This window comes from Vulpes vulpes, chromosome 12 (genome assembly GCF_048418805.1).
Source record: "Vulpes vulpes isolate BD-2025 chromosome 12, VulVul3, whole genome shotgun sequence".
NCBI lineage: Eukaryota > Metazoa > Chordata > Mammalia > Carnivora > Canidae > Vulpes > Vulpes vulpes.
Window position 1 is genome coordinate 166,737,107 of NC_132791.1, and position 27,306 is coordinate 166,764,412.

The 27,306-nt window shown below is 58.3% G+C and overlaps 1 protein-coding gene across 1 annotated transcript in view; it reads left to right on the forward strand.

The window, feature by feature from the left end:
• Positions 1 to 19,444, forward strand: part of SLC7A5 (solute carrier family 7 member 5) — a 32,990-nt gene extending 13,546 nt beyond the window's left edge. Inside the window, exons 3-10 of the mRNA XM_026004861.2 lie at positions 9,868 to 9,973; positions 10,490 to 10,534; positions 10,956 to 11,079; positions 12,005 to 12,108; positions 12,505 to 12,601; positions 13,853 to 14,002; positions 15,736 to 15,913; positions 16,986 to 19,444. Of these exons, the coding sequence (XP_025860646.2) occupies positions 9,868 to 9,973; positions 10,490 to 10,534; positions 10,956 to 11,079; positions 12,005 to 12,108; positions 12,505 to 12,601; positions 13,853 to 14,002; positions 15,736 to 15,913; positions 16,986 to 17,041 (860 nt within the window). The 3' untranslated portion in view covers positions 17,042 to 19,444. The remainder of the gene's footprint in view (positions 1 to 9,867; positions 9,974 to 10,489; positions 10,535 to 10,955; positions 11,080 to 12,004; positions 12,109 to 12,504; positions 12,602 to 13,852; positions 14,003 to 15,735; positions 15,914 to 16,985) is intronic.
• Positions 19,445 to 27,306: the final 7,862 nt, after the last annotated feature.

The window sequence follows — 27,306 nt, forward strand, 5'->3', positions numbered from 1 at the left end:
TACATACTTTCCCATATCCTGTGCCCCCAGCTCGGCAGTGGCACCGCTAGCTGCTTCACCCTGTTTCAGGGGCAGCTCAGAGCAGCTCCCGTGGAAAGAGCCAGGACGTGGGCTGGGTCTGCATCCTCCTAGATCCCCTGCCAACACAGGGCTGCGTGCCCCTCTTGTGCTGGGGACCCCACACGGGCCTCTGTGGGCGTCCTCACCCTAGCCACCCTCTTCCCGTGCTTCAGTGCTGGCTCGCTGTGAATTGAGTGGGCGCAAAACCCGTGATGGCCTGTATCTGCGGTGTCCTCCAGGCGTCTGCCTCTGGTACCCAGAAATCTGCTCTGTGGTTCCAGGCTCTCTCCTCCCTTTGCTGTAATGGCCACGCAGGGCCCCACACTTTGTATGAACCCAGCATCCACAGGCCTTGGGCCTCGATGCGGGGGTACTCATGATGCAGGAGCATACAGGCCCTCTGGGCCAGAGAGAAGCCCACTTGCAGGTCTACACTGACCTAGTAACATGGAAGCAAGAATCCAGATAACTCGGGCAGACGGTCTCCGTTGATTATTTAAACATGTGAAGCTTTGGCTCTGGCACCTAACGAGAACCCAGCACCCATGAGCCATGATCGTCATCAGCATCGAGGGGGGAGTTCCACCTGATTTCCAGACCACTTTCCGTGGCAGATGGGTCACTGCTTCAGGAGCTGACCTTCAGCCTGGGAGCATGTTAGATTACTTTCCTGCCCTGGGTGAGCTGACCCTAGGGCTAAGAGGGGTGGGATCTGGCCTGAGTCTGTGACTTTGTTGCTCCGGGTGCTCCCCCAGCACCCGAAGGGCCTTTTACGGCTCCAGGGTCCAGCGTCCTCTGGAGACAAGACTTTGTCTTCCTGCTTATCTCTCGAGTCTTGAGGACCCTGGTCAGGCTAAGTAACCCTGCAGCGCCGTGAAGAGGTTGGCCCGGCAGGACCTGGCAGACAAGACTGTGCAGCCAGGAAGCGTGTCATCTGATAGAAAGTTTGCTTGGGAAGGTATTTGCTCGGCGAGTACGATTAGCTACAGACTGATGAGGAATGTGCAGGGGGTGACCTGACTTTTGTAAAAACAAATTTTGCTGGGAATAGCAAAGAGCTTTTGTTCAACTAGAATACCTAATATGTTTATCATTCTGTTGCTGTCGAAAACATCCTCCCCTGAAGCAGTTCCTCTCTGAACATGGGATATGGCTCCTGGTTTTCTTGGGGAGATTTGTGTTGATCTCAGATGAATGCCTTCCCTTCTGGGGACACACCGTGGACCTCCTTCCCCAATAGAATCTGTGGTCTGACTCTTCTCCCCTTGGGCAGCTGCCCATTGCTGTATCCCTGGGGCAGGAGGGCCCGGACCCTTGGGATGCAAGTGCGGCTCAGTGCTGCTCAGACTACCCTCCGCCTATGCCACATCATTGCACAGACCCTGGCTGCCCCGCTCCACCAGGCACTGAGGGGGAGGGTCTTCCTCCCCCACCGAGCACCCGTGGGCCCCGAGGGCTGCAGGGGGGTTTGAGCCCAGCTGGCCATCGGTCAGCCACCGGGCCTCTGCCGGGCTCATTCCCTTGAGACCCATGAGCAATCTGCATTTGTCCTTCCCACAATCTTTCACCAGAACCTTCTGAGGCCCTGAGTGTAATGCTATACTGAGCCCCAACTAGTACTTGGCCTTGTTGGCCAGAGCTCAGCTGTGGGGTGGGGATACCAGACGGCACATGAACAGGAGAATTTCAGACAGGCGGATGGGGCGCCAGCCCAGACCAGGACTTGAGGTGGGAGGGAGCAGCTCGATGAAGGCACAGAGTCGGGGACAAAGGGACTGCTCTGCATGGCCCTAGGCTGGGATCTTGGTGTGGGAGCAGCTCAGCAGCCCTGTGGCTGGGGGTGGGGGTGCCCACGGTGTCGGGCATGCAGGCCTGGCGCCATGTGAGGTGTTTAGATTTGCTCTCAGCATTTTCGGAAAGGGAGACAGAGCTCAGGTCAGCATTTCAGATCTGTGGGTGGGGTGGCCGGGCCAGGGAGGCTGCAGACAAGCAGGCAGAGAGAGTGGGAGGCTTGTACTTGCCAGCTGCCTCCCCCAGCTTTGTCCCTTTACATCTATTACCTCTTTACTTAGGATATCCCACAGGGGCCACAGCCTATGGTCAGGCTGTTCCCAAGACCAGAGATGGGAGTGGGGTGTGGAAGGTGCGTCCCTCTGCCTAGGTCTTTCCCAGAGGACACACAATGGCACCCTTGTGGCTTTGCTTCGCTGCAGCATCGGTGGGAGAGTGGTTACAGTGTGGACTGCCCAGTTGTACAGATAAAAACGGCCTATAAAGCGCTTCCTTCCTCCCACACTGCGTCTCAGCAGGATATCCTCTGCGGAAGGAGGCCGTGGGAGGCCAGGTCTCTGTGCATCAAGCAGTCCTGCCCCCCAGATCCCTGCCCCCGAGCCATGCACAGCTCCCATGAGATCACCCTGCTGCTGGAACATTGGCCCCAATCGCCAGGAGACATGTGTGTGCTTTGCACTGCAAGAGGAGGCTCCTGAACCCCCTGTTGATTATCTCCTATGTCCCAAAGTGACAGGGTCATCTCAGAATTGGGGGAGCACAGGAGACAGCCCAGCAGGAAGGGGCAAGCCCTTGCAGCAGGCAACCCTGTGAAGTGGACTCTGTGAGGGAGGGGACAGGCATCTTAGGTCTCCCCTTGCAGAGGACTTCAGAGCCCATTTCACAGGGGCTTGGGGTCATGTTGGGACTGCAGGGCACTCTAGCAGGAGGCCATGTAGGGCCAGGATTTGGTTCTCCACACTGGTCACCTGTGTCCCAGGAGCAGGGATGGGACCGTGGGGTAGGGTAGGGTCGTCACCTGGTGGCTGGTGCCCCGTGGCCTATCTGCTCCTCACTGAGTGTCCATCCAGAACAGCAGATCACAGGGCCACCGTGGGAAGACATCAAGGCAGGTTTGGTTGTTTCTTCCCCTGGATATTCTTTGGTAATTTTTTTTAAAGATTTATTTGAGAAAGAGAAAATGTGAGCGGGGGAAGGAGCAGAGGGAGAGGGAGAGAGCATCCCAAGCAGACTCCCCCCACCCGCCCGCCGCCCAAACACAGAGCCTGACGGGGGGGCTCCATTCCACCACCCTGAGACCATGACCTGAGCCAAGATCACGAGTCAGATACTCAACTGCCTGAACCATCCAGGCGCCTCTGTTCTTTGATAATTTTTAATTGAGGCTTTTTTGTTGGGCCTGTGCACGCCTCTGCACTAATTCAGCATCCAGAATCATAACAGATTTGAGATCACATGCTTTGCTTGTGCTTCCCTGTGGCATGAAATCAGTCAGGAGAGTTGGGCTCTTTCCCACTGTGGCCCTCGGCTCAGCCCTGCAGCCAGCCAGGCAGACGGAAGTGCAGGGGGAATGGTGGGTGGTGGCCAGAGCCCTGCACTGGGCACGGTTAGGTCTCAGGGGTCTCCTGTAGCCTTCCCGGGGAAAGAAGGCCCTTTCCAATTGAATTGGAAGTTTGCTGGCTTCCATGGGGCCAGCTCCTCCAGGGACAGGTGTTGGACAGGTGAGCATGCACTGACCTCCCATCAACCTCTCCAAACCCAGATTCTTGCCCCATTACCATTGGCAGACATCAGGCAGAGCCAGAGGACGGGCAGCGAGCAGACACCTAGTGTTCCACCCGGGGTAGGCAGATGGGAAAGAGGAGCATCCTCTCTGAGGACAGAACCAGACACCTGTCGCCGTGCTGGCTGCCTAAGCCTGTTAGAGCACCAGTCACACAGAGCTCACTCGCCAGGTGGGACTCAGAGCCCCAAAGCCTGTGGTCCCACACATGACAGCCCATTCTACAGAGCAGGAGCCTGAGGCCAAACACCTCCTCCCTTGGCTGGTGATTGCAAAGCAGGATCCAGGCCACACCTTGTCCTGGCCACATCCACACACAGTGGAAACCATGAAGTCTGACCTGGTGAGTAAGGCCCGGGGGTCTGTCTGCAAACAAAGTCCTGTTGTATCCTCATGGTTCTGGGGGACGAAAGTCCAATGTCAGGGCTGTACTCCTCTGAAATTCGTTAGGGGAATCTCTCCTTGTCAGCCCAGCTCCTGATGGTCCCCAAGCTTGTGCTACACCTCTCGGACCTCTCTGGCTCATCCCTGTGGCCCCTTCCTATATCCTGTAAGGACAGTCGTGGGCTTCAGGGCCCTCTCCTCATCTGTGATCTCATCTCCACATCCTGACGTTAACTCCATCTTCAAAGACCTGTTTCCAAACCAGGCCACATTCAGAGGTTCCAGGTTGACACGAGTTCTTGGGGGGACCCTGTTCACATCTCATGATGTAAATGAGCGTCCCATGGAACCCCAGAGGGATAGAGTGGGACCACGAGCAGAAGGTTCCAGCATGGTGGATATTCCCCCGTTTGGGGCTGACTTTCTCACAGTGTTCCTGTCCCAGGAGGGGTGCCCCAGGGCTGCTCTGGCTATGGGAAAGCAGTGGGTGGGTTGGGGCCTCGCCAGCCCCAAGGTTCTGGGATTTGCTGCTGCTGCCTCTACTGCCCGTCTCCAGATCGGGACGTTGACAGGCTCCAGGGGCCCTGGAGAAGCCCTGATGAGCATCAGACCAGGCCTTTCCCCCATGTGGAGAGGCCAGGCAGGCCATGTTGAGGAGGCAGGCCCTGTGGGGAGCATTGGTCCTCCCAGTTAGCAGCCATGGGGCTAGCACGCTCCCTGGGCGGGAAGAAGGCCCACTCCTGTCCCCACGTGCTTGGAGCTGCTGGACACCCGTTGATGGTTCCTGGGGCTGTGTCTGGGTGACACAGGAATTTGGGCTGGCTTCCCCGAGATGGTCCTCTGGGGCCTTGGAGCATTCCCACCCCAATTACCCCAGTTCTCTTTTTTTTTTTTTTTAAGATTTTATTTATTCATAGAAACACAGAGAGAGAATGAGAGGCAGAGACACAGGCAGAGGGAGAAGCAGGCTCCACGCAGAGAGCCTGACGTGGGACTCGATCCAGGGTCTCCAGGATCACGCCCTGGGCTGCAGGCAGCACCAAACCGCTGTGCCGCGGGGCTGCCCTACCCCAGTTCTCAAAGGGGTCCCAGTGGGCAGGAAGCAGGCCCTGCTGTGACATTGCAGTTTGCCAACAGGCCCAGCATCTGGTAGTGCACTGGCATTCCCTTTCCCACGGCCCTTCTGAGAGAGTACTGTCAGTGGCTGCATTCTAGGGCTGGAAGAGGCAGACTTGAAGGTACAGAGGCTGCGGGGCACTTGCCTGCAATGCAGGTGAGCAGAGGGTCAGAACCCACCCTGAGCTGACCTCCCTTTTCTTTGGACAGCAGGTTAGAGGTAGCTTTGATGTCTGCAGAGAAGCCCCAGACAAGGGGTGATGGCACAGGGGACTCCGTTAAACTGTGGGGTCCTGGGGTGCTTATCCCCCACTCTTGAAGCCAGCAGGAGGACCTGAACTTCTCTCTGCCCATCACGATCATATTCTTGCCTGCTCTCGGAGTGACATAGAGCTGCAGGGTAGCTTGGAGCACGGTGGCCTTCGGGGGGACTTGTCATTCATCTGTGTCCGATGCACCCCAACTGTGGGAGCCGTGGCCTGTAGGCCAAGCAACAGCCATCCCTCTGCATAGAATGTCTCTGACCCACATGTGCACACACGTGAATATACGGTACACACATGTGCACACACAGTGTCACTACTTCAGGTGGGAGCCAGTTTTAACAGTCATTACCCTCCAGAGCTGCAGAGCCCTGCCCTGTGTTGCTGCCATCCAGGTTAGCTGCCCTCTGCATCCCAGAGAGTGGAGCAGCACTGCTTGCCTCCATGCACCAGCGCACCCCCACCCCAGCCCTGACAATCCCAGGTGTCTCCAGGTATCGCCAAATGCCCCCTGGTTGCAGAGGACAGGTGGGTGGTTGGGACTACACGTGGATTCTAGAACCTGCCCTCCCCCAGGAGGGCTCCACGTCTCCTCTGCACCCTTGCTCACCACCTCAGTGACCCTGGGCACGGCGCAGCTGCTAACCGGAGGTGTGGCTGCCTCACCCGCTTCTCGCTGGAACCAGCCTGGAGATGAGTGGGCCCTCCTGCCAATTCTGCAAACCTCCTTAAAGCCCCCCTGCAGTTAGGGCTCCAGCCCCAGCAGGACACCAGGGCAGCGAGGGCAGGCATGGCCCCTGTCTCTTAGCGGCCACCCAGACCCAGTGCCTGCTCCCTGGTGCCTTCCCTCCTCGAGAAGGAGGGGCAGCATGCTTGGCCGGCATTTGGTCTGGAGCCTGGAGAAGCTATGGTCCTCCCTTCTGGGCCGGTGTCCAACACAGGCTAGTCTGAACAAACCCAGGAGCCCTGCAGGGGCGCATGTGTGCCTCCCCCTCTGGACGGTTGACTTGCAGATCCCTCCCTTGTCTCTAGGGTGCGGCATGCTGCGTTTATGGGAGATGATCCGGTGAGTGACAGCCCAGAGGAACTTGGCAGAGGGTTGATTGGCAGCCACATCCTTGGCAGAGCTTTGCGTGCTCCCTCACCCCACGCCAGGGGAGAAACTGGGTCTACCAGTCACACTCAGTGCTGCAGGGTCTGGGAGTGTGGTCCCTCTGTGCACCTGGCTGCCTGCTTTCCTCCAAAGGACTTGGGGCACCTCGCAGGCAGGTAATGGGCTCTCAGATGACCAGGGAGGGTCCCAGCAGATGGCCCAGCCACACTTGTCCTAGGAGTAGAAGTCTCTGTGGGCTGTTTGGGAGGGGACTGGCTGAGGCCCCCAGGGAGATCCTTCCATCTGTGTTTGGTCAGGGCAGCTAGTATTTTCTTGGAGTTTTAGATGCTGTAAAATCAGGCTGTAAATGTAGACAGTACTGTTGTACATCAGGAATTCCACCCGCAGCATGACCGTCTCAGGGAGATGACTGTGTATGTCCCAGCTCTGAGCTGGTAGCCACAGTGGGAGTAGCGCCTGAAGGAAACTGAGGCTGCACAGGCCTTCTCGAGGCTGAAAGCACCTGCTTCTTACACGCCTTGAATTTCATCCCTGCCCCAGCACTGTACCACTGGTAGCCAGGGACCCTCTGGGCACCCACGTTTTACATCTCCTGTACCAGGCTTTGGTGGAACCCCAAGGCCACAAAAGCAACAGCCATCCCTCTGCATGGAATGTCTCTGACCCACATGTGCACACATGTGAATATATGGTACACACATGTGCATACACAGTGTCACTACTTCAGGTGGGAGCCAGTTTTAACAGCTGCACCAAAATCTATATCACTACATATGGGGAAAAAAACTTTACTTTGAATAACAGACAGGATACATAGAGGTGTACTTCAGTAGGAAATGGAGTAGATCAATGAGAAAGTATAGGCTCCAGACACCCGTGTAGTACGTGGAGGGGCCTTTTTCGTGGAAAGCCTCCCATGCTCCAGAAGTGACTGCGGGACTCGGACCTGCAGTCCTCAGCAGGTCTGGGGGAGTGGGAGCCGTCTCAGCGGGTTCCTCCAGGACTCTTAGGAGCAGCCGGCCCATTCTGGGAGGAGTAAGGTGGTGTAGACTCGGGCTCAAGCACGAGGTGAGTCTCCAGTCGTGGTCCTGGATCCCATGCACGTGGGCGCTTGCCCAGCCCCAGGGCAGATAGCCTGAGCCTCCGTTTCTCTAGCTGTTGGATAGTAGACGTACGTGGACAAGGCCAGGGGAAGTGGCAGTGCTCTGCAGGTGTGAGGGAGTGCACATTCCAGCCCGTTTCCATGGGGGAGCCACCAGGAGGGAGCCCAGAGGGGCTCTGGGTGCTGTTAGATGAAGGGTATGTTGTCCTGAGCCAGCTCTCTGCACCGCCCCCGGCCACCCAGGCTGCTGACTACCCTGTGACCAGGCAGTCCCAGGACCTGGGCCTCCTAGACAGGTCCCATGCGCCTGGGTGAGGTGCCGGCCATCCCGGGGGCCTGTGCATCTCATCATGAGACCATGGCCTCAGGGCAGTTGGGGGCTGGGCGCCTCTCAGGTCCCGTGTCCATCTCCCAGCTCAGATTTGAGATCAAAGGCATAAGTTGACCTGTGGTGGCCGGGCAAACAAGCTCGGGGCGGGGGCGGGAATGCCACAGGAAGGCAGATCCAGAAACAAGAATTCTGGGGTCCGTCCTGCCCCTCCCCACTGCACTGTGTGCTGGAGACCTGAGCTGCTTTGCAAGTGCAGGCTTCTACTGCATAAGATGACAGGGCTTATGGGAAGCTCCCTTCCATGCTCCCCTCGGCAAACCTCCTCCCATATTGCCACCGGGTCCTGTTCTCGATTAACAGGAGGCTGTCACCTTGTGGGAGAAGTGGGAGGCCTTGGGCTCCCCAGGGTCCTACAGACCCACCCACCATAGGTGAAAATGACCCGTGTGGGGTCCCCGAGCCCCAGCCCACCTGGGCCCATGGCTTCTCAGCTGGACAGGGACACAGACCTTCACATCCAGAGCCCTGAAGAATTTGTGGCGTGACCTTTTTGCAGTGCTCTAGTGATCCGCACCCGACCAAGCATGCAGCCCGTCGAGGTTTGTGTGTGCCTGGAAGGCTGGCCACTAGCAGGTGGGCTGAGGGGCTGGGCTGGCTGTGTCCCTGGGCACCCGCTATCTCAGGTACATGTCCCTGCTGCAGCCATCCCAAGCAGGGGAGCCAGGTGTTGAAAAGGTGTGGGGCTGGCCCCTCACTATGGAGCCAGGGCTTCTGGGCCTGAGCGTCCAGAGCCATGTTATGGACAGTGTTGCTGAGCCACAGAAAGAACCCCCGTAGCCAGAGTCCCTCCCAACACCCACATTTCCCATCGCGTGTGCCAGGTCGGGTGTGAACACACACCCATTTCCCAGGGACTTGTGACTGTGCCCTTATTTGGAGAAAGGGTCTTTGCAGATGTCTTTGTGAGAAGAATCAGGGTGGGCCCTAAATCCAGTGTCACGTGTTCTGATAGACACAAAGGGGAGACACAGCAGAGAGGCCACGAGAGGGCGGGGGCAGAAATGGGGGCACCTGAGCCGCTCCTGGCTGAAACGGTCAGCAGAGTGCTGGGCGGAGCTGTGCAGGGCCCTGGTGCCATCTGCCCAGGAAGAGGACTGAGGCTGTGATGCCCCCAGGGACAGCTGTCTGGGAGGTGCTTGCGCTGAATGTCCCTGCAGACCCCACGCTTCCCAGAGGCACATCCCTGTGTCACCTCAGGCCACTGCAGTCTCTCAGGAGCAGCGTGTCCAGGGACAGATCTGAGTCAGTTTCAGGAAGTTCCGTGCTGCCCCTTGCGGATGGGTCACACTCTGAGCTCTGTCACATAAGCAGGGAGCCTGGGTTTGGGGTTAGCAGCCCAAGATTCTCCCAGCACTAAGGGGAAGCAAAGACTCGAGCCCGGGTGCGGTGCCCCTGAGCTGGGACACATGTCACGGGTTCTGCAGGGAGTGTGACCAAGGCTGATCAGCCCCTGCTCCTGCCTGCATGAACCACAGGTGGACGCATACATGCCCCTGCACTGGCCCATCGGGGCATCCCATCCCCAGCTCTTGGGTGGTCGGCTAGCACTTGGAATGGCCGAGGGTCTGCGGAGCTGCCTCCCTGTGTTGGGTGAGCTAGGGGCCTCTTGGGGGTCATGTCCCCTGGGTCACAGCAGAATCCTGCTCACCTGCGTCTGCTTGCTCCTGACCCCGGGTAAGTCTGGGAATGCTGTGGCTAGCTGGCTCAGCAGGTGCATTCAATTTGTTGCCGTGGAAAGCCTTCACCCTGGCATTTTTGTTTGTGACTGTATTTTGCTCCAGGAACATTCCAGAATTTGTGGTGTGACCTTTTCGCAGTGCTCTCTAACCCGGCATTCCTTTCTGTCTGTTTGGCCTTTGCCAGGTGACGTGTCCAATCTGGATCCTAAGTTTTCGTTTGAGGGCACCAAGCTGGACGTGGGAAACATTGTGCTGGCGTTGTACAGTGGCCTCTTTGCTTATGGGGGATGGTAAGTTCTAGAATGTCTGGGTCTCTGGCCCTCGGGACACACATGGTGGGTGGGCCCTGAAGTATCCCAAAATCCGGTCTCTTGGCCATCTGTGGGCAGTTTCGGAGCGTGGTGGGAAAGCCTCTCGGAGCTACTGCTAGCCACTTGCAACCCAGAAGAGCATGGAAGGCGTGCGGGGCAGCCCTGGGCACCGTTCGCAGCACACCTGGGCCCCTGAGAAGCTGTCCCTATAGACAGACCTCTGTTGATGTGCATAAAGCATTTAGACGCGAAGTCCTGGGCTTGGAGGTTCTTGACGTCTCCTTCCCAGGAGCGAGGGGCCTGTCTGCAGCCCTTGCTATGATGCCTCCTGTCCCCTGTGTCCCCAGCTGCTCCCCGAGGGGCTTCTGGAGGTGGGTGCAGGGATCCCCATCCATGAGCCCAGAACAGCCAGGAGGAGCCCCCGTGGGATCTGTGTTCTTTCCCCCAATGATGATGGGAGGGACGTATAATTAAATTCTGCTTTCTCAATTCCAGGAATTACTTGAATTTTGTCACAGAGGAGATGATCAATCCCTACAGGTATGAGTACGAACAGAGACTTCTCTGAGGGAGGGAGGGATCCTGGTTCGGTCTCCAGGCCACCCAGGGGCCCTGCCTCAGACGAGCGCAAGGCCTTCCGGGGGCTCTGGGGTTAGGATCCATGCTAGGGCAGGGCGCTGGTTTCTGTCCCCACACTGGCCGCACGGTGGCCGCATGACCTGAAACAAGGCTCCCCTGCAAGATCAGGGCACAAGGCCGGAGGGCTTGAGTTGCTGGCCCAGGGTCACCCAGCCACCCACCTGTCAGCTTCCAGCCACTCACCCAGGCTGGGAACAGTCTCGCCACTCACCACCTTCCCCACGCGGTGAGGCTCAGGACCCAGCCACCGTGTGTTAGAGGCATCTGGTCCAGCTGCATGCCGAGCTGCCTTCTGATAATGTGTCCCTCCTGTGCCTTCCAGAAACCTGCCCCTGGCCATCATCATCTCCCTCCCCATCGTCACCCTGGTGTACGTGCTGACGAACCTGGCCTACTTCACCACATTGTCCACAGAGCAGATGCTGACGTCAGAGGCTGTGGCTGTGGTAAGATGCCACCTGCCAGCCCAGCCAGGTCACTGAGGCCCACCTGCCCCCTCTGAGCCTGCGATGCTGATCAGACCCGGCCCCTCCCATCCACGAACCACACCCTACTCGGAGGGGTCGAACTGTATTTTGCCAACCCCCAGAAAGAGTAGGGTGTTCGTTCCTCACCCTGGCTCATGTAAGACTCATGGGGTCTTTGAGAGTGTCAGTGCACAGCCTCCCCAGGCCAGATTTAGGTCAGCATGTACGGTGGTCCTGCCCTGAACACGGCTGGGCCTAGAGTGAATCCAGGCAAGCGAGGTCTCCAGCCCTGAGCATGGGAAGGGCAGCGGGGTGGCCTTGCCCCATCCGCGGCCTGGGTGCATCCTGAGCCTCCTCTGCTGGACACTCTGGACACTGGCTTCAGCGGCGGGGCGCAGCATACCTAGGCCCCATGGAGGCAGCTGGCTGGGTGCCTTGTCACCCCTCAGACCAAGCCGGGTGGCCCCAGAGCTGGTGGACTCAGCTCTTGGAGCATCAGCCATTCCATCTTATGGATAAACACCAAGCCCTGTTCTGGGAGGGCACCAGGAGCTCAGCCAGGGACAGCAGTGTGCCCCTTCCCCTCTGGAGCAGATGTGCTGATAGGGGGAGACCGTGGCCAGCCTGGCATATAGCAGGGTGAGGAGCACCCAAGAGTGTGGACAGGGAGTGAGGTGCAGGGCCCTGTGCTAATACACAAAGTCCCGTCTCTGGGGCTACTCCCTAAAGTCCAGACCCCCAGGGGTCACTCCATGTGTAGAAGTCTCATGATGAGCATGTAGGAAGCCATGCAGATGGAAATGTGCCAGGGCTAGGCTATGAGGACACCTGTCGTCCAGGTGAAGGTGGAACACTGTGCTGGGGAGCCCCAGGGCCATGGGACTCATACTCAGTGTTTGCCTAGGACTTCGGGACCTATCACCTGGGAGTCATGTCCTGGATCATCCCTGTCTTCGTGGGCCTGTCCTGCTTCGGCTCTGTCAATGGGTCCCTCTTCACGTCCTCTAGGTGAGCTGTCACCCAGGCTCTGGGAGGTGGGAGTCTCCGCTGTCGCAGTGGGTAGCCAGTGCACACACACTGCCTTCTCATGTGTGCTCTGGATTTGGTTTTGTCATGTTTGAGTAATACAGAAATAAGGGAACCATGAACTCTACTCGGACCCCCAGACCCTGCCCAGAGGTGACACAGCTGTGTCCTTCTGGACTCTTTCATGGGTTCATTTCAAAACCCTGCCCAGGGGGATTGGAGGTAAGGAAGGCTGAGTCTCCCCCCTCGCCAGCCGAGGCCATCACGGATGCCAGGAAGCCCCCGGAGGGAGCCCAGCCCTTGGGCCTGGGCCCTCTCCACTCCCTGCCCTGCCTGGGGTGCATGGTGACAAGGCTGAATGCCCACTCCTGTTCACAGGCTGTTCTTCGTGGGGTCCAGGGAGGGCCACCTGCCCTCCATCCTCTCCATGATCCACCCACAGCTGCTGACACCCATGCCTTCCCTTGTGTTTACGGTAAGCGAGCAGTACTGTCCGGCATCCTGTCCTCTGTCCCCGGGGGAATGGCAAGCAGGTTGAAACGGGAGACGGGCATGTCCCTCAGGACCTGTCTGAGGGGCTCCCCTGCAGGAGACCGGGGGAGGGAGGCTGCACGTTCTCCCCATGAAGCCTGTCCCCTACTGTCCACCTGAGGCCAGCGCAGATACACAGATAATTAGTGTGAGCATTTCCTCACCTTGTGCTTCATGGATTTTTTTTTCTTTTTAATTCCAAAAACTACGTGCAGTGGTTGTAAAACAAAAGACCTCTAAACAGTCTGGAAGTGTGTGAAGCAAAAGTTGTCTGAAGAGACATATCAGAGCTTTGCGGGCATGTTCATGGTGTGCACAGCACACCCAGCCTCTGCTTTTGTGTGAGATCACGTTACAACGTGCCTTCCTTCTGCCCGTCTTCGTCTGTCTGTGTGGGTATACGCAGTGTTAGGAGCTCTCTGCCGCTGCAGCACAGCACCCCACACACAGGGGAAAGGGGAATCACGTGTTATCTGATTCTGGGAGTCCTGCCCTGGTGCTGGGTTCCCCATGAGGTGGAGATCCAGATGGCAGTCAGGATGCTGTCCCAACTGAAGGCTCGATTGTGGCTGGAGGTGCCTCTTCCCAGATGGCTCCCCACACAGCCGCAAGCAGGAGGCCACAGTTCCTCTGCTGCAGGATGTGGCTCCATGGGTACTGTGTAAGTGTCCTCACAACACGGTGCTAGGCGCCCCAGAGCATGCCAGCTGATGGTGGCAAAAGGAGAAAGCCGCCACACTTTCTGTGACCTGGCCTCAGAAGTCACGCTCCATCACTACTGTGTTTTTCTGTGTTAGGAGCGCAAGTCCACAGGTACAGTCCAACTCAGGGACAGAGGGCTTTGGCCCACCTCTTGAAGAGAGAAGGATCCAGTGATTTTTGGTTGAGTTTTAAGGTGCTGCAGAGTTCGATCTTAGTTTTGAAACCGCTGCATGGCGTGCAGTGCCTGAATGTGCCACAGCTCGTGGTGTCACAGTAACGCTGCAGCCAGCGTGCGGTTGGGTGTTCCCTTTCTGCACCGTCCAGGCACCGACTGAATCCTGTTTGCGGGGCTGTGCTCTCTGAGAGCCCAAGTGTTGCTCAGACCAGGCCTCCCCTTCAGAACAAGAGTGAGCAAGTGTGGTTTCCCTGCCTCAAGGCTGCCCTGCTCCTGGGCCCCACCTAGGCCTCACCTGGCCCCTCTCTCATCTTGCAGTGCATCATGACCCTGCTTTACGCCTTCTCCAGAGACATCTTCTCCGTCATCAACTTCTTCAGCTTCTTCAACTGGCTCTGTGTGGCCCTGGCCATCGCCGGGATGCTGTGGCTTCGCTACAAGAAGCCTGAGCTAGAGCGGCCCATCAAGGTGAGGGGTGGGCTGATCCAGGGCAGCACAGGCTACGGCACACCAAGGGCCGGTCAAGGGTTCGGCAGAGTTGTGCACCCCAGAAACAGAGTCTGAGTGTCCACCAGAGTCCTGGGTTGGCACTGTCCTCCTCTGAGCCTGCATCTTCCCGGTGCAAACCAGTGGTCAGGGTACTTTCTCCAGAATGTCCTGGTAAGGATCCAGCAAGATACACATGAACACACTTGTGTTCGAACTAGACAGAGGGATACCTAGTTCACCTGATGGCTATTATCGAGAACTTCTTAAGTGCTGGGGGTCATCAAAGAACAAATTAGATCCCTATGTCCCTGGCCCCCTTGAGCTCCTATTCCAAGGAGGGGAGAAGACATGAGTAAGAAAGTGCCAGGTGGATGCATGATGAGCACCGCAGGGCAGGGGGGGGGGGGGGGCAGGCGCCAGGGCAAGAGGGAGAACAGGTGGGCGGAGGTGGAGCTGGCCTCAGTGCCCACCCTGGCCTCGGCCAGCCCAGAAGAAAGAAGGGTGCTGGCCCTTGTCAGCTCCATACTGGGGCCCAGCTCCCTAGGCCCTAGGGTGACCTTGTTTCTCTGAGAAGGGGCATTGGTGAAGCCTGCACTCCTGCTGAGAGGTCAGCTACAGCCCCACGTGCACACCATGGCCGGCAAGTGGCCACTGGCCAACAGCCCCTGTCCCTTGTCCAGTTCTGGTGCCATGGCTCCTTGCAGTTGGCACCTGTCCACAAGCCTCCTCTCTGGCTCTCCCCCCAGCTGTCTCAACAGAGACCAGTGGGGTCCAGCAGGGGTTCTTCTGGGGAGACCGAGGCAGCCTCAGTGGCCTGGGTCATTGTGGCCCTTGCTTGTGGTGGGCTCTGTCTCTCTCTCAGCCTGGACACAAGCTGGGCACTGTCCCCTTGTTAGCAAGGGCTGTGGTAGGTGTTGTCCCAGTAGGGCCAGGTGGGGCATGCCCTGTGGGCTGACCTCGGAGAACCCTTGCTCATCCTTCATCCCCTGGGCTTTCTGCCGGTGTGTAGACACCAGCGTGTAGACAGACTGATTGCATGTGGAGATGAGCCTGCCCGGCAGAAGGCATGAGGAAGCAGACGCCGCTCCTCTGCCTTGAACTCTGTGGGTGGGCCGTGTGCCTGTGGTGTGCAGACTGCGGCCCCGCCTGTCCACACAAGGGCTCTGAGGAGGCGGGGGCTGCTGTGTTATTAGCGGGTGCCCACGGTCTTCCCAGCAATGCCGGGCCCCTCCTTTGGGTGACTGTGGGTTGGGTGCTGGGCAAACGTCTCCACCCTGGGATGGAACCAGGGAGGCTGACCTTCCCTGACCTTGGGAAGCCTCAGGGACTGAGCTGGGTATTTCCCTCATGCATCAGCACCCTCTGTGTTTTGAGTAGTTACTGCCCGGCTCCAAGTGCTCAGGGCACATGCTGGGAGAACGAGGTGAGGTCCACTCGGAAAACCAGGCCGGCTGGAGCCAGCAAAGGCTGGAACAGGCCCTGGAGGTCAGAGCCCTTCCTAGGTCGGCCAGGAAGTAGGAGTGGCTCAGAGCAGGGGGTACACCCTGTATCCCGAGGGTCCCAAGGGAGAAGATGCTTCCGGCGAGGGCACAGGAGATGTAGAGCTTTCAACAGGGTGGACAGGACTTGTGACCACAGACAGTGGGAGGTGTGGGCATGGGGTGCCGGGCTGCCTGGCATCAGCTCCAACCTCCCCCCCCCCCCATCCCCAGGTGAACCTGGCCCTCCCAGTATTCTTCATCCTGGCCTGCCTGTTCCTCATCGCCGTCTCCTTCTGGAAGACCCCCGTGGAGTGTGGCATTGGCTTCACCATAATCCTCAGTGGCCTGCCGGTCTACTTCTTGGGAGTCTGGTGGAAAAACAAGCCCAAGTGGCTCCTCCAGGGCATCTGTGAGTACCTGCTGGAGCCTCCCTCCGTTCCTGCTCTGGGACCCTCCATGCCATGCCCCAGAGCAGGGCTCTCTGCAGCTCTGATCTATCCCCTCCATTGAGGAGCAGCGCAGGTCCCAGGGTCAGCCAGGGTCGCCGAGAGGTGGCTGAGGCCCTGGCCGAGGGGCCGGCAGTGAGGCTGAGCCTTTGGAATTGGGCAGCGGGCATTGACTGTGCTGACTGAGGTTTAGGGCGCTGTGGTGTGTTTGGCAGTGACGTCTGGCCCGCGTATTTCAGGGATAAGACGCTCAGCTTGGCACCAGCTAATCTCAAAACAAGGGATTCCAGAGAACCAGGCTGCTCTTGCCAAGTAATGAAACCCCACCGTCTGTCGCCAGCTTAAACACAGCCGGCTGACCTAGAAAGGCAGAGAAGGACAGTGAAGGATCCTGGTAGTGCAGTCCTGGGCTCCGTTGACAAGTCCCATTTAAGACCCTTTCCTGCAATCGATGTCTGAAGTGAAAGGCTCTTAGGCAAGTCCAGGGTCTGTGGGCTGCGCCCCAGTCAGTGCACACCAGGTGGCCACCCCGCATTCTCATGGGCACCTGCCTGTCGGTCATCTTAGAGTACGCCACAGCAAGGAACCCCCTCCCTCCTGAAATCGCCCACAGTGAGCACTTGCAGTCTGTGCATGACAGGTGTTTGTTGGGCCCTGGGACTCGCGCACCTGCTCTAGCCCCTCTGCAGGACCATGGGCGAGTGTTTGCCAGCTGCCCGACCTGGTGTCTGCCCAGACCCTTAGAAGGGCCCTGGGCTCTGAAACAGCTCGGGGATGGGCCCGAGCCTGCCTGTTGCTAGGTTCCTTGGCCACACCAGCTGGGTGACTTGCACAGTCGGGGCAGATGTGCAGGCTGGCACCCAGCGGCAGGGAAGCCCACGGGCCGTGGGCACATGTGCGCTTCAGTAGCTTTCACATACAGCCCTGGGTTTCTGGCCGCACCTGCAGCCCTGGACGATGTGGCCATGGGGATGGGGTGAGCTACAGCCCACATCCCCACTGGTGCCCCTGACCTAACTCACTGTCCCCCCACAGTTTCCACGACGGTCCTGTGCCAGAAGCTCATGCAGGTGGTGCCTCAGGAGACATAAGCAAGAAGGGCCAGGAAGCTGCCAGAAAGAGAACGCGCAAAGATCCTGTTAAAACATCTCATACCCCCTTGAAAAGAGACTCTGGTCCTGTCATCCAGGCAGCTCAGCTGAGCGCCCCTCATTGTCCCTCCACCAGGTCAGGGGGCTGGGGCCACAGTGAACACTGGTACGAGTTCAGTCCTAGAAAGCTAACTTCCATCCTTACCTCCATGAGCATAAGAAGAGGCCAGGCCCCCGACCCTCCACAGACTGACTGTTCGCCATGTTGGGCCCTCTTCCTTCCCACCTTTATTTGTATTATTTTTTTAACTTAAATTTTGGGTCAAGTTGATGCTACCAAGAGATTATTTTCTAAAGAAATGAGAAGGAGTAGGGGGAGTTTTGTCCCCCCCCGCACCCCCTGCAGTGTGTGATATGTGTCAAGGGACCAGGTGCTGGTGCAGAGCACCGTGCCCGGCCCAGCACGTCACCCAGGGAGTGAGGGCTTCTGAGCACCAAACACTCCGGTCCCACGAGCAGAGCAACCAGGACTCCGGCCTTGCTGTGCGGACCTCAGAGATGCACTGACAAGACAGCAGCCCAGACCAAGCGCTTGGCTTTCTTTTGTTGTTGTAGACGTAGTGACTTTAGTGAAACTAATCTCGGGACTTAGATCTCTTTGCCTTAAAGACCCAGGGGTAGACCCTTCCCCGACCCCCAGAAGAGAGAAGAGAAAGTCACCAGAACAGCTGCCTTCAGAGAGTGACACTGGCCCCCAGCTCAGCAGACGGAGGCTTTCTGCGCCTGGTGTCTACGCAGGTGGGGGCCCTGAACAGAGGTCACGGGCAGCTGGATCGTCCTGAGCTCCCACCCATGTGTGCCACTGGACCACAGAGCAGAACCAGCTCCCAGGCTAGCCCTGGGTCACCCAGGACACACCAGGCTTCTGACCTCATGCATCCCACTCTGGATGCCATTGTGTGCAAGGGCACAACTGCAGGAAGACTCGGGCAACCCCTGTGCCCACTGGGTGTGGGCTGTGGGTAGCACTGCTTCTGGACTGTTCTCCGTCCAGTATTGGGACTGACCTATGGTTCTTCCAGGCAGAGACTCAACACTCAAAATCTTCTATGACAAACCAGATAAGAAAGGCAGCCACCATGACCCCTAATGGGCTTCCCTGGCCTTGCCAGCTGGCCGGCAGCCCAACAAACCACCAGGAACTGGTTCCGGCTCCTGGTGGGGGTGCTGCCCTCACTGCACGGCCCTCCGCAGGCCTGACTCCATTGCTGGGAAGCTGGGGCCACTAACTATACCTGCTTTGGAGGCTGTTGTGACTCCTCAGGCTTGTCTTTGTCATTCCCATTCCTTCCGGGGGTGGGCAGCTGAGGCCAGTGTACCCTGCCAGGCCCCGATCTTTGGTGCTGGGTGGCTCTGTCCTGTCCTCTGACCGCTGAGCTGAGCCCTTGGACATCAGGCTACCACCAGAGAGGCTGCTGTCCCCAGGGCCACGTGAGCGTTGGCATGGCCTGTGGCACTCCTTCTGGGCTCCAGGACCCCCATGTGACCTGCCGGGCCCAGAGAAACCTGAAAGCAGCTCAGGAGGCTGAGAAGCTGGCCAGCTGTCCCTCCTGCTTTGTGCCAGAGCACAGGGCTGGCTCTAGGAAGAATGCAGGGAGCCCCGTGGCCTCGGCCGGACCATGGCAGCCTTCCTGTGGCGGTCCGTCCCAGCCTCCTGTAGGCGGGTGTGGGGAAGTGGGGCATCATCAGTCTTGCAGGGATGGGCGGGGGTCCCTTCTCACCAGGTGGGGGCACTGAGGGCTCACGGGCACTTCTGCAGCATGCTGTGAAGGCGGGTTGGCGGTCCAGGCTGCAGTTCCTGGAGCCGCTGCCCCCCACCCAGCCCAGGGCCCCTTGGAAGGTGCTGTGCAGACACCGGGCGATACTTCCATGGTGGCAATCTGGGCAAGGTGGAGACTCCACTCCTCTGACCGCTCTCTACTGACAGGGGTCCCGAGTACTCAACGTTTGTCGGGCATAGTTTTTTTTTTTTTTTTTTAAAGCAAACACCATAACCAGCAAGCGTTTGTTAGTGGTTCTGCTGTCTCATCCTGACCTGATATGTCACTGACTTAAGGCTTCTGTTGGCACCGTGTATATTTATTTGCAGAATTGGCGTCCATCCTTGCTGCTACACAGTGTCCCGTGGTCCTGGCGTCCCCATGCGTCCCTGTGCTTCCTGGCTATAGCAGCATGGCCAGGACACCTGCTGCATAAAGGCGTGTGTGGCATAACGTCTCTCTTTTCCCATCCGTGGCTAACTTGTTGCACTTAGCTGGTGCAGGGTGGGGAGTTCAGGGGTTTTTTTGTGTGTGTAGAGTTTTCGTTTGTTTTTCAAGAAAAACAATCAGAATTTTAAGTCCTGCTGGTGGTCTTTTGTGTCCTTTTTTAAGCGCCAAATTCCAGGTGCAGGAACAATCTGGATATTCTCCCCACAGAAGCATTGATGTGCACCTTTTGGCTTACCTGTTCCTTCACTGACCCAGTGGCCTTGGGGTGGGCAGCGTGGGAGGCCCAACACGGTGGCCTGTGGCCACAGCCCCTGCCTGGGGATGGGTGGTGATGACCAGGAGGAAGCAGGGGCTGAGCCAGAGTTGGGATCTGCCTCTTGCAAGGACGTTGAAGTCGAGATGGAGGAGGAGGAGCGCGTGGCCTTGGGTCTGCGGGCAGCGCACTGTGGCTGCTGCTGGGGACCAGCCCTGGGAGGGCAGGGAAGGCACATGCCAGCTTGGGGTTGGCAGGGACGGCCAAGCCCCTTCCCTCACTTCTACAACATCTGTGAGCATCTCCCGGCCCCGGAGTGGAGCAGGGCTGAGGGCCACGCGAGCCTTATGCAGACCAACAGACGACACTCCCTTAACTCTGGCACAGTCTGTCCTGAGCTAGAACAGGGCCTTGAGGACAGGCGGGATGGGTCTGTGGGGGAAGGCATTGTGGGGTGGCCACAGCCTGAACCTTGGCGAGGGTAGGACCATCCGCTCCATGCCTCAGGCAGGAGAGCCTGCGGACAGGCTTGGCGGGGACTGCCATGCCACCTGCAGCTGCCACTGAGTGTAGGTCCCCAGGACTGCTGCCTTTGAGAGCACCAGGGCCTACCATGTCATGACCCGGGTGCGCACCCCTAGGTATCGATCCCGTCCCCGCATGCGCACCCCTACACACCAACCCTGGCCCCACATGTGCACCCTACACACCAACCCTGCATGCACACCCCTAAGTACTGGTCCCAGCCCTGCATGTGCACCCCTACACACCGATCCCCACCCCACGTGCGCACCCCTATGTGCTGATCCTGACCCTGTGTGTGCACCCCTATGCACTGACCCTGGCCCCACATGTGCATCCCTACATACTGAACCCCAAAACGTGGGCTGGGGGAAGTAGGGGTAGAGCTAACCAGTGGGAGAAGGGATTGCCAAGTGGAGCCGGCAGGGGGGCCGCTGCCCCCCACACCCCACACCCTGCCCCTGGGGCCAGGTGCCTACGACCACCCACACTCCCACCAAGCACGGTACCCCCCCCCCCTCTGCTCCAGGGAGCCCATGATACGTCCAAGAGGGCTCAGAAATCCTACCTCCCTTCCCAGGGAAGCAGAAAAGAGGAAAGGCAAGAAGTGGGGAAAGAAACCTCGCTGTGCCTGTTCTGTGGCCCTGGCTCCAGGACGAGGGGTCCTTTCCCTGCTGCCGATGAAGTGGTCTTGACACCACCAAGGATAGTTCTCAACCCAGCCACAGCCAACTGGGGGCCACTCCTCCTGTGATGGGTGGGCAGAGACTCAAGTGGGGAGCGGGGCATTGAGGCAGGAGCCAGAAGAGCCAGAGGCCCACGAGCCTGGGACTGGGGCACGTCCATGCCACAGCCGACAACCCCTTGGCCGCTGTGCGAGGGGAGGAACGTGTTTGCATTTGGAGGAGCAGCGGGGAAGCGAGGAGACTCCTTAAGGTCCCCCACTTCCTAGGATGTCCTGCCGACTCACCAGATCACCACGAGCTCGCTCGCATGGATTGCTGGTGAGGGAGTTGGGGCAGGGATGAGGCCAGCAGCGACGAGCCTGGAACCCTTGCCCGTGGAATTTGGCAGAACCAGAGTGTGGGTTTTGGCCTGCTGTAGGAAGAGAGGTTAGCCAAGTGGGGGTTCTGTGCCGAGTGGGAGGCAATCGGTGACCCCTGAGCCAGGTGGGAGAGCTCGGGAACCCCGGGGTCTCACGAGGACCCCAGGGAGGGGGCGGCACTTCCACCTCGTGCTCCTGGGCATGTGTGCTCCTGGGCGTGTGCCTGGCTCCAGACAAGACCCTTCCTAGGCATCCCCAATACAGCACACTTTGCACTTCGGTGGCCCCCAGAGTTTGTGAGTCTTTGCCCCCCCCCCCCCCGACAACGGCCTCCAGGGATGATGAAGATGGAAGGGGCCGAGGCCATGTCCTTTGGAGCGGACCCCATGGAATCAGGCGGACACACAGGCTGCCCACACCGAGGTATCCCTGGGGCCCGGGCACCCTTCACCCGGCAGCCAGAGAGTTCTGAATTCCTGCATGCCAAGCAGGCAGAGTGCTGCCCTCTGTACCTCTCGGGATCCAGTTCAGGCAAGACCCAGATCCTTCTCTCTTAGCCGGAGGGTGGCTTAATCCTGCAAGCAGGAGCTCAACTGTGTGATTCAAGTCAAAGGCTTAAGAGCACACATGCAATGCGCCGGGTGAGCAGATCGCTCACAGAACAAGTCTCTACCAGTTTCCCCAGGAGACGAATCCAGCCTGGGTCAGAGAGGGCATGGAAGGTTCCAGAAGGTTCCTTTACCTCAGCAGCCTCTTTGCAGGCTGGCTGGACAGTGGCACGTGGCCCTGGGAAGGCTCTTCCCCCTCGAAGGAGGGCTTGGGACCTAAAGTTGAGGCGTGGGTCTGTGCCTGGCCATCCTGTGGTCCCCACACTTCTGAGCAGGTAGCGAGGCGCCCGGTGCTCCAGTGGGCCCCAGCCAGGCTTGCCTGTCCCTCCCGGGGGAGGCCACCGTATCCAGCCCTGCACAGCTCCCAGTTGAGGCTGGGAAAGTTGGTGTGTGGGTGAGGCCAGGCCCCGAGGTCAGCCCTGCCACTCCAGTTCCTGAGCCACCTCCACGTCGTTACACAAGCAGGCGGCTGACTTCTGTGGCCGCGAACACTCGCCCAGGCTTCCCGGGGGCTGAGCTTGGTCCTCCTGGGCATCCAGGGCAGCGGGAGGGTGTCCCCAGATGTGACTGCCGTCCCCCCCCCCCCCCCGCCCCGTCCTGTTCCTCTCCACGGAAATGGCTGTGGCGACATCTCTTGGGCTCCGGCACCCAGGTGGACAGCTCTGTCCTGCGCTCACAGAGTCGTGTTGGGGGGTGAGGCTGAGCCCAGACTTCTCCCATGGAAGCCGCTACTGTTTGGTTTCTGGGCTGCGAATCCCACGGGGAGGAACTCGTCCAGTAAAACCCATGTCTGGCCTAAGTAAGGAGACACTGTATTTGGAAGGGCTGGGCTGCGGCAGTTGGAAGAGAGCCCTGCTCCAGCTCGGGGGACAGGCCAGGGTTTCTCTCCTGGAGGGACCCAGGTGGGTGTGGGCAGAGGGCAGCGGAGTTGTGGGGGCCAGGAGAGCAGGTTCCCCACCTGGACGCTGTCTGCTGGCTCGCCCTGAGGGGGCCCAGGGCCGGGGTCTGGGGAGGAAGGGAGGCCAAGCCACAGTCTGGTTAAGGGCCATCTAGGGGATCCCTGGGTGGCTCAGCGGTTGAGCACCTGCCTTTGGCCCAGGGCGTGATCCTGGGATCTGGGACCCGGGATGGAGTCCCACATCGGGCTCCCTGCGTGGAGCCTGCTTCTCCCTCTGCCTGTGTCTCTGTCTCTCTCTCTCTCTCTCTCTCTCTCTCTCTGTGTGTGTGTGTGTGTGTCTCTGATGAATAAATAAATAAAATCTTAAAAAAAAAAAAACTCTGGGAAGTGCACGACCCTTCACCGCATGATGAATTTGCCAGATCAAGTACAGAACAGTGCAGGCATCTAGAGAGGCTGCTGGTTTGTAGACGCTCATTTAGAAAGTCTTGTTTATGTGAATTAGCAAAGCATCCATGAGATTCAAGACCCGCAAGGAGCCAAAGGGCACAGGGCAAAAACCCATCTTCCTGCCGCATCCTCAGGACCTCCAGTTCCCCAGCTGGAGGATCCCGCAGTTGCTGATTCTTCCATCCTCAGGGAGATACATTTGTATACGCTTTACACCTTTTCTTTCTTTCTTTCTTTCTTTTTTTTTAAGTATTTATTTGACAGAGCACGATTCAGGGTGGTGGCGGGGGGGAGGAGAGGGAGTGTGGGGCTCGATCCAATTTTTAAAGTGTGCACCAGACACGTTGCTGCCGGGCTTCTGCCTTGATCTCACTGTGCATGCCCGATGTCCCCCAAAGACCACAGGACCCCCCCCCCCCACACTGCCATGTGAGGACAGGGTGTTGGCATCCCTTTCTCTCCAGCCCCAGCCGGGAACTCCTCGATCATCAGGTGCTGGATGTGAGGCTCAGGGGGCCCCAGAGTGATGGGGGGAAGCAGGGGACAGGGACTCGTTTGTATTGGTGGACCCCAGACTGACGGGAATCAGGATCAGCATCCACGTATGCGCACTGTCCTGGAGTCACCTGCTGCCTTGAGCCTTTACCCTGCTTCCCGAGGCTTGACTCCTCCAGCCGAGGCTCTGAGAACCCGTCAGGGACCAGATGCGTCTGAGACATTGGCAAGCCCACTTTCGTTGATTCTGCACCTCTGCTTCCACCATGACAAGGTCTTCTGGGGCAGGCAGGTCAGGACCTCTTGGGGACCTGCCTAGCACCCCAGGAGAGGGTTGTGGAGCTCCAGCTGGGGTTACCTCCAGAGGTCCACACAGGAGACCCCACCTCGCTGTCCCGGGCAGTCACCCTGAGCTGACTCCTCCACCTTCTCCCCAAGTGGCTCTCAGCCCTGACATGGCTTGCTCGTGTGCGGCTGACTCATTGTGATTTGATACGCTTGGCGATAGGACAAAGATGGTTCCAGAAACTGGCCACATCTCCAAGGCTACCGAGAGTTAGAGTGACAGACTCAGAAAGTCAAAGGGCTGCACCGCGACCGTTTTACAGATGGAGAAACTGAGGCAGAGAGCGAGAGAGTGAGAGAGTGGGAAACCCTCAGTTTGGTAAGAGTGAAGCCCTGCTAGGATTTCATCCTCTCCACCAGACGCAAAAATCTGATTGTTTTTGCTAATTGCACAGTTTTGAATAGCTAATGTATGCAAGAGCCTCAGATATGTGTGGAAAGCAGGTTTCCGGCCCCATCCCAGGTCTCTTCCCAGGCTTCCTGAGTCCTGCGGCCTATTCAGCAGGACACAGAGCACACGGGGGCCCCTGAGGAAGGCAGGCTCGCATGGGTGCATCCTAGGGTACGCGCAGAAGAAACCTCTCCAAGAGGCCGGGAGGAGCAGAGCTGGAGCCCCTGAGCTGCCCTTACAGAGGGAACGGGGAGGCTGGACAAACCACCACATGTGGGTCTTTCAGGCCAGGAGACACCCAGAGCCAATTCACAGGACGGTGTGTGAGCTCCTACAAAGGAGGCGATCTGACCATGAGGGCCAGACCTGGATTTTTCAGGGGAGCCTGGGGGGTGGGATTTGCTAGACTGGCAGGCACATGGGTTGCAGGTTTCATGGATCCTCAATCCCCCAAAAACACACAGACCTGCAGCAGGATACTACATTCAGGCTGGACTGCCATCCCTGGAGGAGCTAGTGAGTTCACCTCTGTCCATCTGTGGGCTGTGGGATGCCTGGGGTGCGGCCAGTTTCTGTCCTGAGCCCTGTTTGCCACTTCTACCCCTGCCTCGGGTAAACATGTGGGAGGTGCCAGCATCAAACGGGTAAAGTACATAATGCTGGGGCAGCCCAGGTGGCTCAGGGGTTTAGCGCCACCTTCGGCCCAGGGCTTGATCCTGGAGGCCGGGGATCAAGTCCCGCATCGGGCTCTCTGCGTGGAGCCTGCTTCTCCCTCTACCTGTGTCTCTGCCTCTCTCTCTCTGTGTGTGTCTCTCATGAATGAATAGATAAATAAAATCTTAAAAAAAAAAGAACATAATGCTGGGCCTTATGACACATATCTGACGCCTTAAATGTTCCCAGGGCCTTGCACATCAGCCACCTGCCTACTTTTCTAAACGTTGGTCAACCACCTCCCCCTCCCTCTGCATTCCAGTCCACCATGGCCTTCTTTTATTGCTAGAACATTCTGTGCCTGGGACACACCTCAGGGCCTTTGCACATGCTGTTTCCATACTGAGCTGCTCTTCCCCGCCTCCTCACCTATGAAGTCCTACTCTTGTCCCACCTACAGGGCACACCGCTGCTGCTCCCTGGATGCAGAGCCTTCTCTCTACCGCTCCAGTTTTATTGGGATGTTGTGAATTGCCTTTGGTTTCTTTTCATTGCTCGTGTGTAAGAATGTGTTGGATATTGGAGATTCTGGAGACCCTAAGATGTAAACTCCAGAATAGAGCAGGGTGGTCCTCCCAGGATCCCAGAAGGGCCAAGCACACCACTCTCCAGCTATGCAACTGTGGGCATGTTGCTTCTCCCAGAGGCTCAGTTTCTCCACGTGTCATCTCCTGGATGATAAGGGTTGAGACAAGTGGCCTATGCCTCCTACTTCCTCCCCCTTTCCACTCTAGGAAATGCCTTGCCTTCCAGGACCCTGAACTGCCCACCCCAGGAGACAGAGAGGCCTGTGGGCAAGGCACACCACTTCCCAGCACCCACTTCATGAGCAAGGGGCACATGGTTCAGGGAGCCCCGAGAGGGACGTGCAGCCTTCTTGGGGAAGGCTCCCTTCCTCGGACATGGGGAGCACAGCATGAGGAGGACCACCTGCACTCAGGGCAGGGCCCAGAAGGGCAGTCGCCAGAAGCACCCCTCCTTCTGGACTCCCATTACAACAGAGACCAGCTGAGCTCCTGCGGCTTCCCTGCTGGACGCTGAGGGGTCCTGAAGCCAGGGCTCCTGGTGTGGCTCCGAGCACGACAGTCACACCGAGGGCACTGAGGTAGGTACCATCAACATGGCCATGAAAGCTCCCACCACCTCTGGGAGCTGCCTAGCGTGATGGTGCTGTCACCTGGAATGGTTCAAGCTGCTGGAGTGGACGCTGTCTGGCGTGGCCCAGATGTCCTGTCGGGACTGGCCCTCGCCTCTGCAAGTGGTTACTGACCCTCCCAGACTTGCCCTTGGCCAGAAGGTCCACTCACTTCTCTGCAGGCAGCCGGCATGCACTGTGGCTGGACATGTTCCGCAGCCCTTCCACCCCAATTTGGGAAGATTCCTGCAACTATATCAGCCCCAAGCTCCTGTGGGGTCAGCTGAGGCTTCCGTCATGATCATGTGCAGCTCAGCATCTCCCTCTGCCCAGCGAGGCCACCCCAGCAGCCCTCACCTCACATCCCTGCATCAGACCCTGCCTCCTGGGAACCCACGGGAGAGGGGCCACACGGATCATGGTCAGGACCGCGGGAGAAAGAGGAGTTGTCTATCCGCCTTGCACTGGTTCCTGCTCTCTGCCTTCACTAGAAAACCGATCCCATGTGCACACGAGACATCTGAGGAAGGCCTGGGAGTCTGAGAAAATGGGGTTCATGATAACACCCCGGGGCACAGCAAGAACACCACGAGGTACTGGCTTCTCGGACACGGGAGCCGGTGTCCAGCTCCCCCACCTTGTTGCCATCTGCTGGTTCCTGCTTCCCTTCTTCGACTCCAGAGAAAAATCTGCATCTCTCACTGAACTTTGAGGAGCTCGGGACCATCACTGGGAACGTTGCAGATGATGGAGCTTGCTTCTGCGGACGTCCTGATGTTCCTTCTGTTCAGCTGCAGGCGGGGGCACAGTGCAAATCCCTAACTCTTCTAAGAGTCGATCTGGACCACTTCCGTCCAGCTCTGAACATGTCTCTTAGGACATTGTGGGCGGTAAAAACCCCATTCGGATAGATCTCCCCTGGGTCCCCACCAATGCTTCCTGACCCCTGCCCTCCCACAGTGTACTTTCTGTGTGGGATGCTCCTGGCTCTCGGCTAAGAGGACGGGCAATGTCCGGTATCAGCTGTGTCCCTCATTTCCATACCTTGCTTTATGAAGGCATGTAAATGAGTTCAAACCCTCTGTTGAAACGTGTAGGTGGTGTTTGCTCTCACCTGTGACTCCGCAGCCCTACTTCTG